Here is a 16,007-nt window from a genome sequence, read left to right as displayed (position 1 = left end):
TTTCAGCTTAATCATCAAATGACCAGATAATTATGTTCACCAATGTAAACCATCACTGGGGAATTCTAATTTATTAAGGTTGGGTTCTAATTAGCAAAAGAAATTTTTAATGCTGAGTCACCTTGACTATCAATCTATTAAGTTAGTAAATGATGAAGTCAGACACCACTACTCCCATTTATCAATGAGATTATTCATCCAATCTGTGGAAAATTCAGAGACTAAATGACTGGAATGTGAAGCGAATTCACTTTACCACATATTTATTGAACATCTACCATTGCAACAGATACATTTCCAGGGTTCCAGTTACAGAAAAAAATGAACACAAGATACTTCATGCCTTTGACAAATTTACACTCTGGCAAGGCAATAAACCATTGTAATACAAAACAGAGTGTAGAAATAGCTTAAGAGAGATAAATTGACCAAAACAATAAATAAATAAAAAATAAAAGCAAAAAAACACCCTCAGATGCCACATCTATTTGAGTAAATTAAACACAGCCTTGTGGAGGAGGTACCATATTGAGATGAACACTGAAGAATAGGCAGTAGACAAAGAAGTCATTCTACATGCAAAGATGTTCAGGTAGGGAAAACTACTATAGTTGCATAAGAAGAGCAAATGATCCAGTTTAAATGGAGTACTCATGGTGGTATAGCGGAAGGTGAGTTTGGGAAGTACATTTTGCCCATATTATATGTGCAGAGCATTATGTGGATGATAAAGGATTGAGTAGGTAAGACTCTTGAATTGGAGACCAGTATTTGCCATTTAACTTGTCTTTGTTCCAAGATAATACATCCTACCTCTGACCATACATGAAATAAGACATTAGAAATACAAGCTTGGATCAAATTTTGAAAATGACCAGGATTTGGTTTAGTGTAATTTCAGTCTTTTTCGACCTGCCATACAGCTTCCTCCCTCTTCCCATTCTGTTCTTCTCAAAGTTGAACTTATATCTGATCCGATTCTCAATTAGGAGTGGAAGGATAATGACTTGGAGACTGGGGTGCCACGATTAATAGCTCTAAGGACATTCCCAGGTCATCCGGGAGCTCTTAAATGGAAAGGTTTCAGCACTCTATGGAATCATGTTATAATCGCCCCAGATGGGGCAGGGGGATAAATAGATCACCGTGAAGGAACACTGTTATGGGCTTGTCAACTCAAAGATTATGAAATGACATGTCTTCCATCTGGGGCTTCCAGTTGCCATTGGTTACAAGCATAGTCATGCTTTGCCATGTATGTTGTCTTCATGAATTAGAGAAGGGGCATGAGCCACTTAGGATACTATAAAGATAACTAAAAATCAGGAAGTTTGGCATCTGTTTTATTTTAGACTTATATTTGTGTTTTCACATTTGTTAAAAAAAAATAACTGGAAATAGGTACATGAGTTTTAAGAGCCATTTTATCTCCCTAATTTCACATAAGGAGGTATAGATTTCAGAATGTCCCTCCCTGCAGTGCTGAGGCATGGAGAAATCCAACTCAAAAAAATCAAAGGTGGCTCCTCTGAGAGTTCTCTTCACGGTGGCCGTTGAGGGCAGAAGGCCGTGGAGACCTGAGAGTTGCAGATGGGTGACTGACAGGGAGGCTGTGGACCTGTGTCTTCTGTCAGCTCCACAAGGTGGCATTCTGTCAGGAAGATGTTCCTCTGGGCAGGTGGTTCCTGTGAGTGATCCTGGGAGGGCCACCTTTTGCAGGAAGGAGAGATGACGTTCCGAAATGCTGCCCGGAAGCGGCGAGACAGTAGGTTGTAGATAATTGGGTTGACTGCTGAGCTCAGATAGAAGAAGACCCCTGGATTACGGGGGGATTAAAATAAACGTGTCAAGGAGAAACTGAACAGGAGACACGAAAGGGTGAAGCATAAATATTTAACAGAAGCCTGGAATCCCTGGTGTGGCCTCTTTTGGAAGCAATGACATATGCAAGGCTTTAATTGAGAATACAAAATGCTCTGAACAGATCTATCACTTGTGACTTAGGAATCAAACACAGAAAGATTAAAGAGTCTTGGAAACATGTAGGCTGGTACAGGATCTCTGATGAATCTGGAAACTTCCTTTGATCCCTACTTGTTTAATTAAAGAAAAAATGTTCCCATAGCATTAATGAAAAATGTTTAGGTATCAGAGGAAGGAGATTTCTTTTTCCTCACTGGAACTTTGCTTAAATCTATAATTTGAAACCGTAAGTGATGGAGGAATAGAAAAAAAATCAGTCAAGGCATAGTCCCTGCTGAGATTCCTCATCATGCTAAAAAGCTTTTCGAAGAAATATTCTCCCAATCTTTTCTCTACCTTTCCTTTTCCCTTGATGGCTCTTCTGCATTATTGAATAATTGTGTTTTGTCACTTTTTTCTCCATGAGATGCCTTGTACACTATCATTTTCTTGTTTATACTCTCTTCCTTATTACCATGCTCCCTTTTATTTCTCCAAGGCCAAAATGACTCTAAGGCTGGAAATGAGAGGAACTAATTTCCTATTCTGGCCTTGTCTTGATCCATAAATTTAGACAAACCCTGATACATCAATTTCCCCCTACTTTTGTAAAATGGGAAATAAAAATTCCAGCCTAACTCATTTCCTTATATTATTATGAGGATCTAGTTGAGATTCCATCCACAGAAGGGCTGAGACTACACAACCACCCATAGCTACCATGGGCAACATGTTCCTTCTTATCTTCATTAACATAATTTAGGCAGTGAGAGTACCATGTACCATGTGCACGGGATGTGCAGGGAGAATTATGACAGAGACCATTGCTGTTTGCTGTTTGTTCATTCAAGAAAGAAAAAAGTGATTGAACCCTTACTGCATTCTAGGAACTTCAAGGTACATTCTAAAGTAATGAATTAAGAGTTTCTGAGGGGGCTAGGGATGTGGCTCAAGCGGTAGCGCGCTCGCCTGGCATGCACGGGGCGCTGGGTTCGATCGTCAGCACCACATAAAAATAAAATAAAGATGTTGTGTCCATCGGAAACTGAAAAAAAAATATTTAAAAATTCTCTCTCTCTGTCTCTCTTTTAAAAAAAAAGAGTTTCTGAGACTTAGGATAGCGTTGTAGAGGCAAGATCTGCACTAAACTCAATAGTTAACAATACAGCAATTCCAAACAATATCTGCTAAGAGCAAGATACGAGATACTGTCAAACTATGGAAATTCATATAATGGCATAAACTCAAGGACTGTGATGCTCATGAACAAATTAGTGGGACCTGATTGGCTGGTAGCCAGACCTTAAAATGACTGGGAGATAACTGAAGATGGGTTGGGTGGGTTCTGAGGGAAGAAGGCTTGACAGACAAAATGTGAAGAGTTGGGAATGGTTATATTGTGCAGTAATCTTGGTTAATACTCTCTACTAACTAATTTGATCAGAGTATAGTCTACTAATGGAAATGCTATATATTTAGGATGAAAATACTAGTCAGTTTTTTTTTCTGTACCATTAAGCAGTTTAGACTTCATCAGGTTTGCTTTGTGGCAGAGGAGGAGATGGTACCTTGACAGGATAATGTCATCAGGGAAGCCACAGTTTAGAAATTATAAATGGTGACTAGTCAACTAGTCAAGTCTCATGTTGACTTGCCATGTTTTCCAGTTTACTTAGATACTCCCATTCTCCTCATATTTACCACAAGGATAAGCAAAGAGCTGTAAATATTTTTTGCAGTTTTGCCCTGGCTAATTTGTATATGGGAAAACATGAAACTACTAATGCCCGGGTATAAGCTGTTCACAGCCTGCTGAGTACAAAACAGGGGTGACAAAGGAAATAACGCAAACGTTCTTCAGGGTACATGTTATGCTACTGTTTTAGTTCTGTGCACATCTGGAGCTCATCTCATGTATCTATCCTGCTATGTGTTAGATAATCAGAAGACCCCATGGAATCAGACAGTGACTGGCAGAGGAGAGGGGGCAGAAGTGGGGAGAGCCTAAGGCCATCAGCTGCACTGCCGAGTATAAAGGTCCTTGGTGGCAATTCTGCACTATGTTTTAGTGGGAAGAACCTGAGTTTGAAACTCAACAACTGGGGCTTAGCCCTATGTGCACAATCGGCCAGCTAATGCCTTTGGACGAGGTATCTTCCTGTGAGAGTGTTTCTTTGACAAGAAAATGGTTTATGATAATATTCACTTAACAATTTGTGATGATTTCAGAAAGGTAGCATTGACAGCTTAAAAGCTCTGTAATACTCACTGATTTGCTGCCCCTGGTGTAGAGAGTAGATGCTATTGCCATTTGACAGGCAAGATACTTTGGCATGAAGGCAGCTTGGGACTCCAGCCCTCTTTAGCATTTATTAAATGTGGAATTGGGGTGACAAGCCAGGTGCTCTTAGTGACCTTCCACCATGATTTCTCTCATATTCTGAGGTATCCTTGACAAAGAGAGTTACAGTAGTCTAAAATCACATCTTGATGCCCAGGAACATCCTTTGGCGGTTTTCATGAGGCCATAGGAGATGATAGGGTCAAAGCATCTACTAAATAAGACCAAAATCAATCCCATGGCCCCTGGAGGGGAAACCAAAGAAAGCACCCCTATTTCCCTGCTGCAATCCTCACACTTAGAGTCCAGCTATTCCACAAGGCAGCCCTGACAACAGAATGCTGTTTCTTTTGGACCAGCAGTAAGTCTAATTGATCTTTCGATAAATTGAAAGCAAGCGTCTTCACTCTAGGAAGGCACAACCCCATGATATTTTGTTCTGTTTCCGCAGCTAAGCAAGACTGCCTGTAGACCAGCTAAGCCTTTACCTGACACCACATGGATGAGGTTGAACACTGCAGCCAAGGACTCAGTCCACTCCTCCACGAAGCTGAAGAAGAGGCGATCAATGTGGAACGGGGTCCAGCAGATGGCAAATACTACGACCAAAACAACTGGAAAAAGATGATGAATGGGAGAGCAAACGGCAGTGTAGGCAAGGATAGGTGCAGGTTGCTCACCAAGTCATCCATTCCTCTGGCAGTCTTTCCTTCCACCCTGGCTAAGCCATCATGGTTAGGCAATCTAGATCCCAAGGAGCCTCAATGCAGAATGTTCAAATGTAAGAATGAATTGTATTGAATCTAGGATCTGCTTTCTAAATACCCAGAGAAGATTTCTTATATAATGTGAGTTTCCCTTTAGAATATTTGAAATAGTTCTAAATTCATTTCAAAGTTTAAAAAGCATTTTATTGTGAAGTATAAAGTATGCTGCAGGTAGACTATTGGAGTCATATAAATGTGTTACATAAATAAATTATTGTGCTTAAGCAGTTGGTGTTCTTTTAAATCCATGGAGTAATAACAAACTTAAAAATATATATGGATTCATCTTATTAATCTAGAAATAATTAGAAGGTTCTCTGAATTTGATCATTTAAAATCCAGTGATGTGTTCAGGGAGAAGAGGGAGAAAGATTGAACAATCCCAAGTGAATATCACTTTATGAGCATCTTTTGATTGGGAGGGGATGAATCCGTATTATAAATTGCTAGAGCACAGAATCCTCCCAATTTCTTATTTTCAACCCTCCAGACAGAGATTGGCACAACTATAGTTTCTCTTTGGGGTGTTTTAACTTCACAAAGATAAATATGCATATTTTTTTCTCTTATGAAGTTAGGGAATATATTTTCTTTGCTGAGATATGCTGCTTGGGATTTGTCTCTAAGTAATCTAACAGGGACTGGGGGAGAGATCAGAGTACAGATGAGACAATGTTAGCTAGGAGTTGGTAATTTCTAGAGCTGAGTGATGGCACATGGCATTCATTTTACAGTGCTCTGTACTTGTGAGCACTTTTAAAGTTGTCATAGTAAATAGCCTGGGTATTTCTTGCTGGCAAGAAACCCACTCAGAGTAAGTCATCTGCCTTGCTGTGGTTTCAGGGATATGGAAACTCCTGAGCTTATCCCCCAAGTAGAGGCCCTCAATCTGCTTGTTTCTGTCTCCCGACTAGAAACAAATTTATTACTTGATAAAATGAACCCTCTCCCAAGGTAAATACCTCACTGTGACTTTAATGTGAGTGACCTTTACACATTAGTGAGTGAATAGATTATGATCAAAGAGATTATGAAGACTGTAGGACTCTTAATAGCAAAAAAGAAAAAAAAAATCAAGAGCTTATATTAGGAGCAAAAAGATTCCCCAGGACAGGATTATCAGAATCAAAAGGTCAATATCAGTGACTTTTCAGTTATTTGAATGCCAGTTACCTTGAATGCCTTATATGGGTATTGGCCCTGAGAAATTACTTCTTTCTAATCTTGAGTTTTGATTTGGAAACTATATGATAAATCTTTCCCTTTTCAGTAATTCTTGTAGGCTAGCAATGAATTATATATTTTTATAACATTCTTTTGAGAGTATGATTTTTAAAATTTTTAGCTACAAAAAAAGAACATGGTTAGACAAAAGTTATAGAATATCATAGGTGGGATGCCTACTTGGAGGTGCTCCTGGGCCAATGTTCTTAATTTGGAATTAAAAGACCATAAGGAGTTCATGCGTGGGCATCAGGGGGTTCATGATACCCTGAAATGGATTATAAAACATTTTGTAGGAGAGGGGTGATAGTAGAGGATAGGAAAGGCAGCAGAATACAACAGACACTAGTATGGCAATATGTAAATCAATGGATGTGTAACTGATGTGATTCTGCAATCTGTATATGGGGTAAAAATGGGAGCTCATAACCCACTTGAATCAAATTGTGAAATATGATATATCAAGAACTATGTAATGTTTTGAACAGCCAACAATAAAAAATTAAAAAAAAAAAAAACATTTTGTGTGTATGCTCATTAGTACACTTTTGAAGTAGAGTCTAGAGCTTTTATCATGTGTATAGTGAAACTCATTAACACAAACAGTAGAAACACCAACCAATTTTGCAGAGGAGGGAAATGATGCTCAAAGGCTCAAGAGAGGATGCAATTTACCATGGATCACGTGGAGTGTGTTGCCGTGAAGGTGATTTAGCATGTCCTTCTGAAGGTTCAGAACCAAAAGGAAAACATCCAGATGTGTCCCAGAAGCTTGAGTGATCCAAGAAAGTTTGACCTGCTGTTATAGTTCAGGGCAGTTTTGAGCCTGAAGCCAGCAGTGTTTCCTAAGAACCAAATGCAAATCCTTTGCTTTTGCAAACAAAAGAAAACAAAGCACAAAAACAAAGTGGGACTTACACAGCATCTTGGTCACTGATTTTCTGGAAGGTCTGTGGATATTAGCAGTCACTTCATCTGCCTCAAGGGATTCATCTTTCTTCAGCTGAAGAAGAGATGGAAAGAGATGTTAAGAAAGGGAAGCATTTTTATTTTCTTCCTTTGAAGATCTGAGATGTATAACTCGAATACTCATTTTGAAGACAAACAAACAAAAAACACAAAAAACCCCATCACCACCCAAAATAAATAAATAAATAAACAAACAAAAAGTGCAGCCAAAAAGACAGAAATGAAATGGATTATAAAACATTATATATACTCCCAGGACTTAGAAAACTATAAGAATATGTTAAATATTTAACAGTAAGCTTGGGATTTGTCTCTAAGTAATCTAACAGTAATTGGATCCAGGTCTCTTCACTCAACTGGATAGTTGATTAAGGCCAAATTTTCCCTACAAGCATTTTTGATGTGCAAGAACCCTAGATATGAAGTACGGTTATAGGTGTTTTGTGAAAAGTGTTAGATTCTGAAGTTAAAAATATATATATATATATATAATCTAGGCTCTTTCATTCACTTATTTATTCAGCCATTTATTCATTCAATAATTGTTAGATATCTATCAGAGTGAAGTTCCTCTGCAGGTGGCAGCCAGGCAGTAGAAACAAGGGCAAGCACTCTTCCTGCTTTATGAAGGTTATAGGTTCCATTGTGGGTCTTCTCAGAGTCCTTGATATGCTAACAGGCATTAGGATTCTCAAGGGGGATGGGGTACCATCCCTCTCCACTTTCCACACCCACATCTCCCATCTCGTCCCAGGTCCCAGCCAAAGGGAAATAATATTTCTTTGACTAAACACCTTCCCCAAACTCTCTTCAGTGAAGTCCCTTGTCCCATCTTCACATGCACAATTTGGAAAATGCTATTTTACTAACACTACTGATAAAAATGCATGCCTTCCTGAATTGATGTTAAAATATATTCATCTATTTAGACTCTGAAACCTCTGAAATTTTCAACACTGCTTGTACACGCATACTTGCTCGATTAGTTCAAATCCCGTCTATTCCTGGTAACGTTAGTCCATTGTCCTCTTCTTCCTCTAAATTCCCCTAGCATTGAATGTCTTTATAATTTATCTAGTTGTTAAATATTTTTCTTTCTAATTTATATCTACCTTGGTTTGTAGGGATGTCCAATCGGACAAATGAAATTTTAAGGATCCATGATAAATGACCATCAGATATCTGGAGGTTAGTACAGTATCCATCTGCCTGTTGGTTGGCATTTATTTCCTTTTTCTCTTACTAATAATACCCTAACTTTCTCTTAGGCAATTTACTCCTTGCCTATACCTAGTCATTAGTTTGGCTGGGAATGACCCCAAATGTAGCTCCTGGTATTGTCCTAAAATTACTTATTCAATCAGACCTCCTATCCTACAGTCATGATGACTTGAAAATTGGAGTCAATGAGATTTCAACTGTTGGCTCGCACTTCTAGGGAAGGGAATTCAATTTCTTTTTATGAGGACTGCCAGAGGGAGCTCTTCGTCTCTGAATGTGAGGTCTGGGATTATAACAGTTACCTTTTTTTCCCACATTGAAAAGAGAGCCTGGAGCAACCAGTGGACCACCACATGGAGTTTAAGATTAAAATCAATGCCATAGAAAGAAGAGAAAAGAAAGAGAAACAAACCAGGTCTTTGATGTTGTGTGTTTTACTGGATTTGTCTTTGCCAGGAGCCAGTGCCACATCTGGACTTTTTAGATCTCTGGCTCCTTGGTGTTTTGCCGGACTGTGTAGAGGGTTCCCTCACTGTAATAAGGCAGTCCTGGCTGGTTGAATAAGGGCCATCTTGTGGAAGAAAATTTCAAATTATTCTATATAGTCCAATACTAGTATTTATTTCCTTTCTCTCTACTAAGGGTGCCCTTTAGCCCTTCTTATATCAGGATCAATCTGACTTCCAACAAGATAGATTGAAATTCAAGGTAAATTAGAAGTTAGTGTGATTATGTGCGACAAAGTAACATACTGCTCTAAGAAGCAATGAGCTTCCTGAGCTAGAAGGCATTTCAAAGGAATATTTTAGAAGAAGTATTTAAAATGAGATAAGACCTGGAATTGTGGATCATTAAAAATTGCCTCTAAGGTTCAACAAATCGATAGTCTGCATCCCTAACAAATGTATCAGCTGCTGGAAGTTGGGTAGCTCTCAGGACGCTTGGGCCTGAGCATTTGCCTATATGGCTAATAGGTGTGGCCATCTGTCTTGTGATTATGCTGGGGCTCTATGCATGTGCCTATGTTTTCATAAAATGAGGGACTGAACCCTTTGGAATCACCTAGAACTTGAAAAGAAACAAGAGAGTTGCAGGTGCAGCCATTTAGGAATAGAAGAGGAAATGGAAGGTGGTGGGATGGGATGTTTTTAATACACTAGTAAAATAAGGCTGGCACAGTGTGTATCTCAGTGCCTGGCATGTGATACTTAGCAAAGTGACACATAATGGCTATTATTGTGATTCAGGTGGCTGTTCCAAGTCCACTCATGGGATGCAATGAAAACTGAATTTATTTTGAGTGGAGTTACTTATTTACATGAGAATGAAGTGGATTACTGACTTCCTTCTTGAAATCCTCTCTATCTTGCTACCACTTGCTCAAAAAAAAAAAAAAATAATGCTTTCCTGATACAAAGCAGCAGCCAGATGCACTGAGGAGGAAAACATGAGCAAGGGGAGCCACACACCAGCCCATACACTTTATCAGTACATGGTCAGTCAAATCTACTGAAGGTTTTAATTATTTCCTGCCCTTGAAAATTACTTATTATGAGATATGCTTCTTTCATTACTTAATTTCAGTCCATAATTAAGAATAATGAAAGGATGTTGAGATCTATTAGTCACTTCTTGCTTGGCTTTAACAAGTCTCAGTGGAAATACGTCCACCCCCAGGGATAATTTCCTTAAATCAAACATCAAGAAAATAGTCAAAACAGTTTTTTTTTTCCCTGAACAGGCCTCCCATACAAGTGTAGTTTTCAGTGAAAGAAAAATCATGTGCCGATTAATTGCTACTTACTTTGCATCTTCCTTAGGCTATAATGACATAGCTAACTAATTGGAGGAAAAGTGAAAAAACAAATTTTTATGCATGTCGTTCATCGTTCCAACAGAATTGATGTGGTTGACAGAATAGAATCCAAACAATTTGTCTAACCAATATTAAATGCTACTTTATTATTGAATAATTCATTTCCTTGTAGATGTTAACAAAGTAGATATTCTTTATAATCATTAACGATTTCTGCTTTATTTCAAAGTTTTATTTCAAAGCTCAGCAAAAAGAGGAATAAAAAAAGTTGTGGTCACTGTAATAAGATGTTCCAGAGCTTTCCTGCCCCACTCCCTCCAACTATAGAGTATCCAAGTGGAGGGCGGTTCATGGACTCAATTATCCTTCAGGTTGACATTTTGTCCTGATTAGTTGTTTACAGTGATTAAAAGCATCCAACCACATGGCCCCATGTATAGTTTCTGGAGATGTGGCTTCAGAATAACAAGATAGAATAGATTTTGTGTATATCTCTGTAATCTTAACAAAATCTATTTACCAAACATTGACTGGTGAGTGTGTGTCTGTGTATGAGCATGTCTGTCATCTGTGTATGTATGAGCACAACCCTGTTTGGCATGGTTGGATTCTGCTGCAGTCCATACCTGCATCCTTTCAGTGCTAACACTAAAGTGGCTTGTAGGAAACACAAGAATGAGATCAGCCTCATCACACCCTCTCCTAGGTGGGAAGGGACTTGCCTTGGCATTGTCTGCCTTCTGTACCTATAACATGTGCCCCTGGAGAGAGCTCTGTGGAGGATCAATCCCTGGAATGATGCGTCATTGCTGAGTGCTTCATCTGAGCACACAAGGCTCCCCTCTTCCTCCCTGGGCCTGTGATGTCGTCAGTTCTGGGCTTGCTGCCTCTGGGAGGCTAGGGCATCCAGAGTTGTTTACACCTTTAAACTTGCCAAGAGGGTCAATAACTTAACTATCTTTAGGATTGCTTGGGTCTCTTTAAATCTCAGAGATCAAAAAATGCCCTTTGAGACAAATGTTTCCAAGTCTTTCCTTTTAAAGGTACAGAAGTTAAAAGTCTAGTAAGAGAGAAGTCATTTAGTCCTCATGCACTCACTGAGCTCCTGGGAGAAATAAGTTAATTAAGGAATTCTACAAGTATGGAATTATAAATTGTAATGAAGGAAAATTACTAAAAGCCATGAGCACCTACAATAGGGACCTGATATAACTAGGGGATCTGGAGAGCTTTTTTAAGGAAGTGTGACTAAGTATGACTTAGAGGATAACTGAGAGTTAAGAAAGACAATGGAGTTGTAGTGGTGGGCAGCAGGGACATTTCAAGCAAAAAGTATAAAATCTCTCAAACCATTGCCACAGAATATGGCTGACTTTCCAAGCTTCCAGTCTACAGGTGTTTACATTACTGTAGGAATGACTTTTATAGATTTCCTGGTATCCTCTAGTACCCTGGACGATGCCTCATCTTTTCTGAGAATAAGATGTCATTAAGTTGCATTACTCAGAGTAAGCAAACTTAGGTGGTTTCTAACCTCTTTCTGAGCTGTCACTCAGTTCCTGATGCAACCTAGCTGTAGATTCATGACAGTGAAACAAAAATGTAACAAAAACAAAAATGTAACTGGCAATGTTTCCTATTCGAATTTAAATATTTTCCCCAAATGGAGCCAAGATAAGTGATTGTTTGGTGTTGGGCGAGATGATATTTATTAGTTTTGGGTGTGGATTTCTCACGGGACTTATGATACTTGGTAATGTGTGTCGTCTCTTCTTCCTAATAAAATTGATGCAAAAGGCATTCACAGACATGGCTTTGAACTGCTTTTGGGGTAACATATGAATAAATGCCAGAACTCAAGGGAAAAGTAGCACAGCTCTCTGCATGTTTAGATATACTCCAGTGCTCATATGTCTGTGACACTTAAAATTTGTTCTTCTTCATTAGACCTTGATAGTCATCTTAGGGAAAATAGGTACTCCAAAGGTTGCCCCATGGGACACTCAGTTTTGAGTGTCCTTTCTCAGAGATGGACTGAGATGGAAGGACCCTGATTATTACATAATGTAGACTGTCAAAGCCCTCTTGAAGCACATTTTGTGAGTGAATTCTTTTCATTTCTCCTTTCATTTGTAATTCACGTTTTGTTCCCCTCACAGTTTTATTTTTCTCTCTTTAAAAAGAATCACAGACTTTTAAAGCTAGAAGGAGCCTTAGACATGATCTGATGTGGCTTTTCCATTTTATGAATGGAGAAGTCACTCCAGGAGAACTATGTGGCTTGCCTAAAGGCAATTTCTATGTCAGCTGAAGACCTGGGAGTCTAAATGGCTTTAGAACTGTTACACAAGCTACCCTCTTACACGAGTGTAGAGGTGTCACAGTTAAGACTTGTACCTCTATGAACTTGGCACAGGATATACTAGGAATTTTACAGACTCATTTCTTCCCTTGTCAAATATGATTTCTCCCAGATAATTTAGTGCCACAGAAAATAAAAGATTTTAAAAAGGACACCACTTTACCAACATGAGCAAAGGAAGGTAACTTCTAGTTTTAAGATATGTTGCAAACTAAGTGCTGCTTTATCTTAATCCCAGAGATCTCTTAACTTTCTTCTGCTCTATCTCATGTGTCTGTTGACCTCCCTACCTGTCAATCCCTACTTGCTCAAGAGGAGACCAAGCTGGTATCACTCAGCTCATGATATATAAATCAATATTTATTTATATGTATGTATCTATTTATATGCATATATATATATATATATATGCATTATATATATATTCATATGCATATATATATAACTTTAATTTGATTACAAGCATAAAGAAGCCACAAGAAAGTATTTGACTTTAAAAAGTATGTCTCTCTTGGACTATAAAATAGGGATAGTTTGTATCTTACTGAGATCAAGTTAGTACAGAGGAAAATGTCCACATAAGCATTAGATGTGGGGACAGGAAAGAGACAGTAGAGTGTGGAAGGGTGCTTCAAAGTGTGTCCACCAAGCCCAGATGACCTAATGTGTTAATTTAAAGTGAAGCTCCTTGTCAGACCTCCTAAAGCAGATTTTCCCATGGGTAAAGTGTGCATATTGGGACCCGTAGTAAGTTTTTGAGCTGATTCTTAGAAACACTAAGACATGAGAAAAAAAAAAAGTCTAGAGGAAAGAATAATGCAAGATAAGCTAAAGGAAATGACATATAGTTGTGTTTTGGGGGCATATTTTTTAACTTCTTATTTTCCATCTGAACTCATCCTATTTTCCTCTATGCTCCCTTCCAATTCTGACGTTCTCAAATTGTTAAGTTTGTCTCTGAACTTTGAGGCAGTGAAAATGAAGCAATGCTGCCCTGACCAGTTATCCTGGCTACTCACCCTGAGCCCCATCAGGTAGTAGAGGACACTGATGAGCGTCATGGGGAGGACGTAGAAGAGGAAGGAGGTGACCTGGATGATGAAATTGTAGATCCACATGGGCTTGATGACTGTACAGGTGGCAGAGCCAGGAACCGAGGTCCCATTGGGGAAATAGTGGAGCTTGATGCCATGGATGCTGGTGTTGGGCAGAGAGAAGATGAGGGAGAAACCCCAGACGATGCCCAGGATCCTGAGGGCCCTCCGGCGGGTGCTCTCCAGTTTAGCACGGAAGGGGTGGAGGATGGCCACATAGCGCTCCACGCTGACCGTAGTCACGCTGAGGATGGAGGCGAAACACACGGTCTCAAAGAGGGCAGTCTTAAAGTAGCAGCCCACAGGCCCGAATAGGAAGGGGTAGTTGCGCCACATCTCGTAGACTTCCAGGGGCATTCCCAGGAGCAGGACCAGGAGATCAGACACAGCCAAGCTGAACAGGTAGTAATTGGTGGGTGTCTTCATTGTCTGGTGCCGGAGAATCACCAAGCACACCAGAAGATTGCCCACCACCCCCACCACAAAAATCATAGCATACACCACAGACACCGGGAGGAAGAGGTGGCTGCGGGGAGGCCCGCACAGGTAGGCCAGGTAGTCCTCGGTGCTGTTCAAGTACTTCTTGAGTGGATCTTCCAATTCCTGCTGGTGGATCCAGGAAGCATTTTTAAGTTTTTCCATCATTGACATTAAATCCCAGACCCCAGAGTCCCCTGGTATGTGGCTCAATCCCCAGCTGAGCCAGACAGGGAAGAGGAAGCAGTTCAGAGGCACAGGCTCAGTGAAGAAGGCTGTGAGAGAGTGAGTGCTTCAGCCTCCAGTTTGGGCTGCTCTCACTATGAGTCTTTTTGAAGAGCCCCTGAGACAGAAGCCCCGCCCCTCCACAGGCTGTGGGCCAATGAGCCTGTGTCAGACTGCACTGCTTGAGAGGACAGCTGGCTTTGTGTGCAGGGAGCAGCGGGGAGGAGGAGACCTTTCTGAGAATTGGAAGAAGCTGGGAAAATAGCTTACACAGACTGAGACACTGAAACAAGAATAAAGAGTGGGCAGGCAGTCCCAGCAGAGCAGGTTGCAAGACTGTGGGAAATACAAATGCAAGTTCCCCAGTCCCGGGGAACAGAATACGGATCTCCAGTGATCCTTGTCATTTGTACAACAAGACAAAAATGGGAGATCGATAGATTTCTCAAGTTACCTTGTTGCATTGGACAGTCCTGGCTCTCTGGGGAAAGCATGATCAATGTGGCATTGGTTTTGATTACATGCACAATAGAATCCCAAGCCTATAAAGACATTGACCTGTCCTCTAGACCTGCATGCTACCTGACATTTCTATCACTTTTGCCTGCTCAAAAAAGCAACTGGGTTTCAGAATCAGACACAATCATTGAGATTTAGGATGGCTGGGAGATCTACACTCCCAGTGCTCACTTCTTTGTCTGCATCATTAATTTTATTTTGTTTAACAAATATTCCCAGAGAATTCATTTTGTGCCAGGCACCGTTCTAGACTTTGGGGAAATATTAGTAAACAAGAAATGCAGGTCTCTGCCTTCATGAGGCTTTTTTTTTTTTTTTTTTTTGAGTTGGGAATTCTGAAAGTATACTAGTGAACTAATAAATTAATAATATGATTTGAGATTTAAAAAAATCCATAGTTTTCAAGGATGGCCAAAGAAGGCTTATTTCAGGATATGTCATTTGGGCTGAACTCTGAATCATAATGTCAGCCACAAAACAGCTAAGGAAGTGTATTCCCAGTCAAACCAACAGCAAGTGCAAAGGTCGTGATTCAGAAAGAAGCCATGTTTCAGGAACTTCATGAGTGGTCAGGAGAGTATGATCAGATTGACATGACTGGCAGGTACCAGCTTGTGTAAACTCTTATAGAGTATCATAAAAAGTTTGAATCTATTCAAACTGAAGTTTCTTTGAATCTAAATCAAGCTACAGGGAGAATTCTTTGGAGGAGTTTGAATAGGAGAATTAAATAAGGAGAGGCTGGTGAGAGATAGTGGATTAGATTACCACGAAAGCAGCGAAGCTGAGAGATGTCTTCGGATTTAGGCTATTTGCTTTTTAAACAAGGGACCGTACATTGTCTGTTTTTTTTTTTTTTTAATTGCATATGTCAAAGCCCCTTGAACTTAGGAGATACTCACTAAATGTTATTTCTCCTTTCCTTTTATTTGCTAAATTGGATGATGAAACTTAAAGATGACTTGTTGAAGAATAATAGGTCAAGATGGGATGGTTTACTTACTGTAATAAATTATCACCCTATCTCAGT

The 16,007-nt window shown here is 39.7% G+C and overlaps 1 protein-coding gene across 1 annotated transcript; it reads right to left on the bottom strand.

The window, feature by feature from the left end:
• Positions 1-1,541: 1,541 nt before the first annotated feature.
• On the bottom strand, positions 1,542-14,407 carry LOC114095489 (neuromedin-U receptor 2-like). Its single transcript, XM_027938759.2, has 4 exons — positions 13,682-14,407; positions 7,213-7,297; positions 4,792-4,917; positions 1,542-1,816 (listed from the first exon to the last, which is right to left on the bottom strand). Exons 1-4 carry the CDS (start codon positions 14,405-14,407, stop codon positions 1,542-1,544), a joined length of 1,212 nt encoding a protein of 403 aa, XP_027794560.1.
• Between the last annotated feature and the right edge of the window lie 1,600 nt (positions 14,408-16,007).

Source organism: Marmota flaviventris, chromosome 5 (genome assembly GCF_047511675.1).
Source record: "Marmota flaviventris isolate mMarFla1 chromosome 5, mMarFla1.hap1, whole genome shotgun sequence".
Lineage (NCBI taxonomy): Eukaryota > Metazoa > Chordata > Mammalia > Rodentia > Sciuridae > Marmota > Marmota flaviventris.
This window is presented reverse-complemented; position numbering and strand designations above follow the sequence as displayed.

Coding starts and splice junctions, on each gene's coding strand:
- LOC114095489 (XM_027938759.2), bottom strand. CDS start 14,407: ATGTCAATGATGGAAAAACTTAAAAATGCTTCCTGGATCCACCAGCAG. Junction 4,918..7,212: donor ATCAGTGACCAAGATGCTGT/GTAAGTCCCACT, acceptor ATCTTTTTCCAG/TTGTTTTGGTCGTAGTATTT. Junction 1,817..4,791: donor CCTCATCCATGTGGTGTCAG/GTAAAGGCTTAG, acceptor CCCGTAATCCAG/GGGTCTTCTTCTATCTGAGC.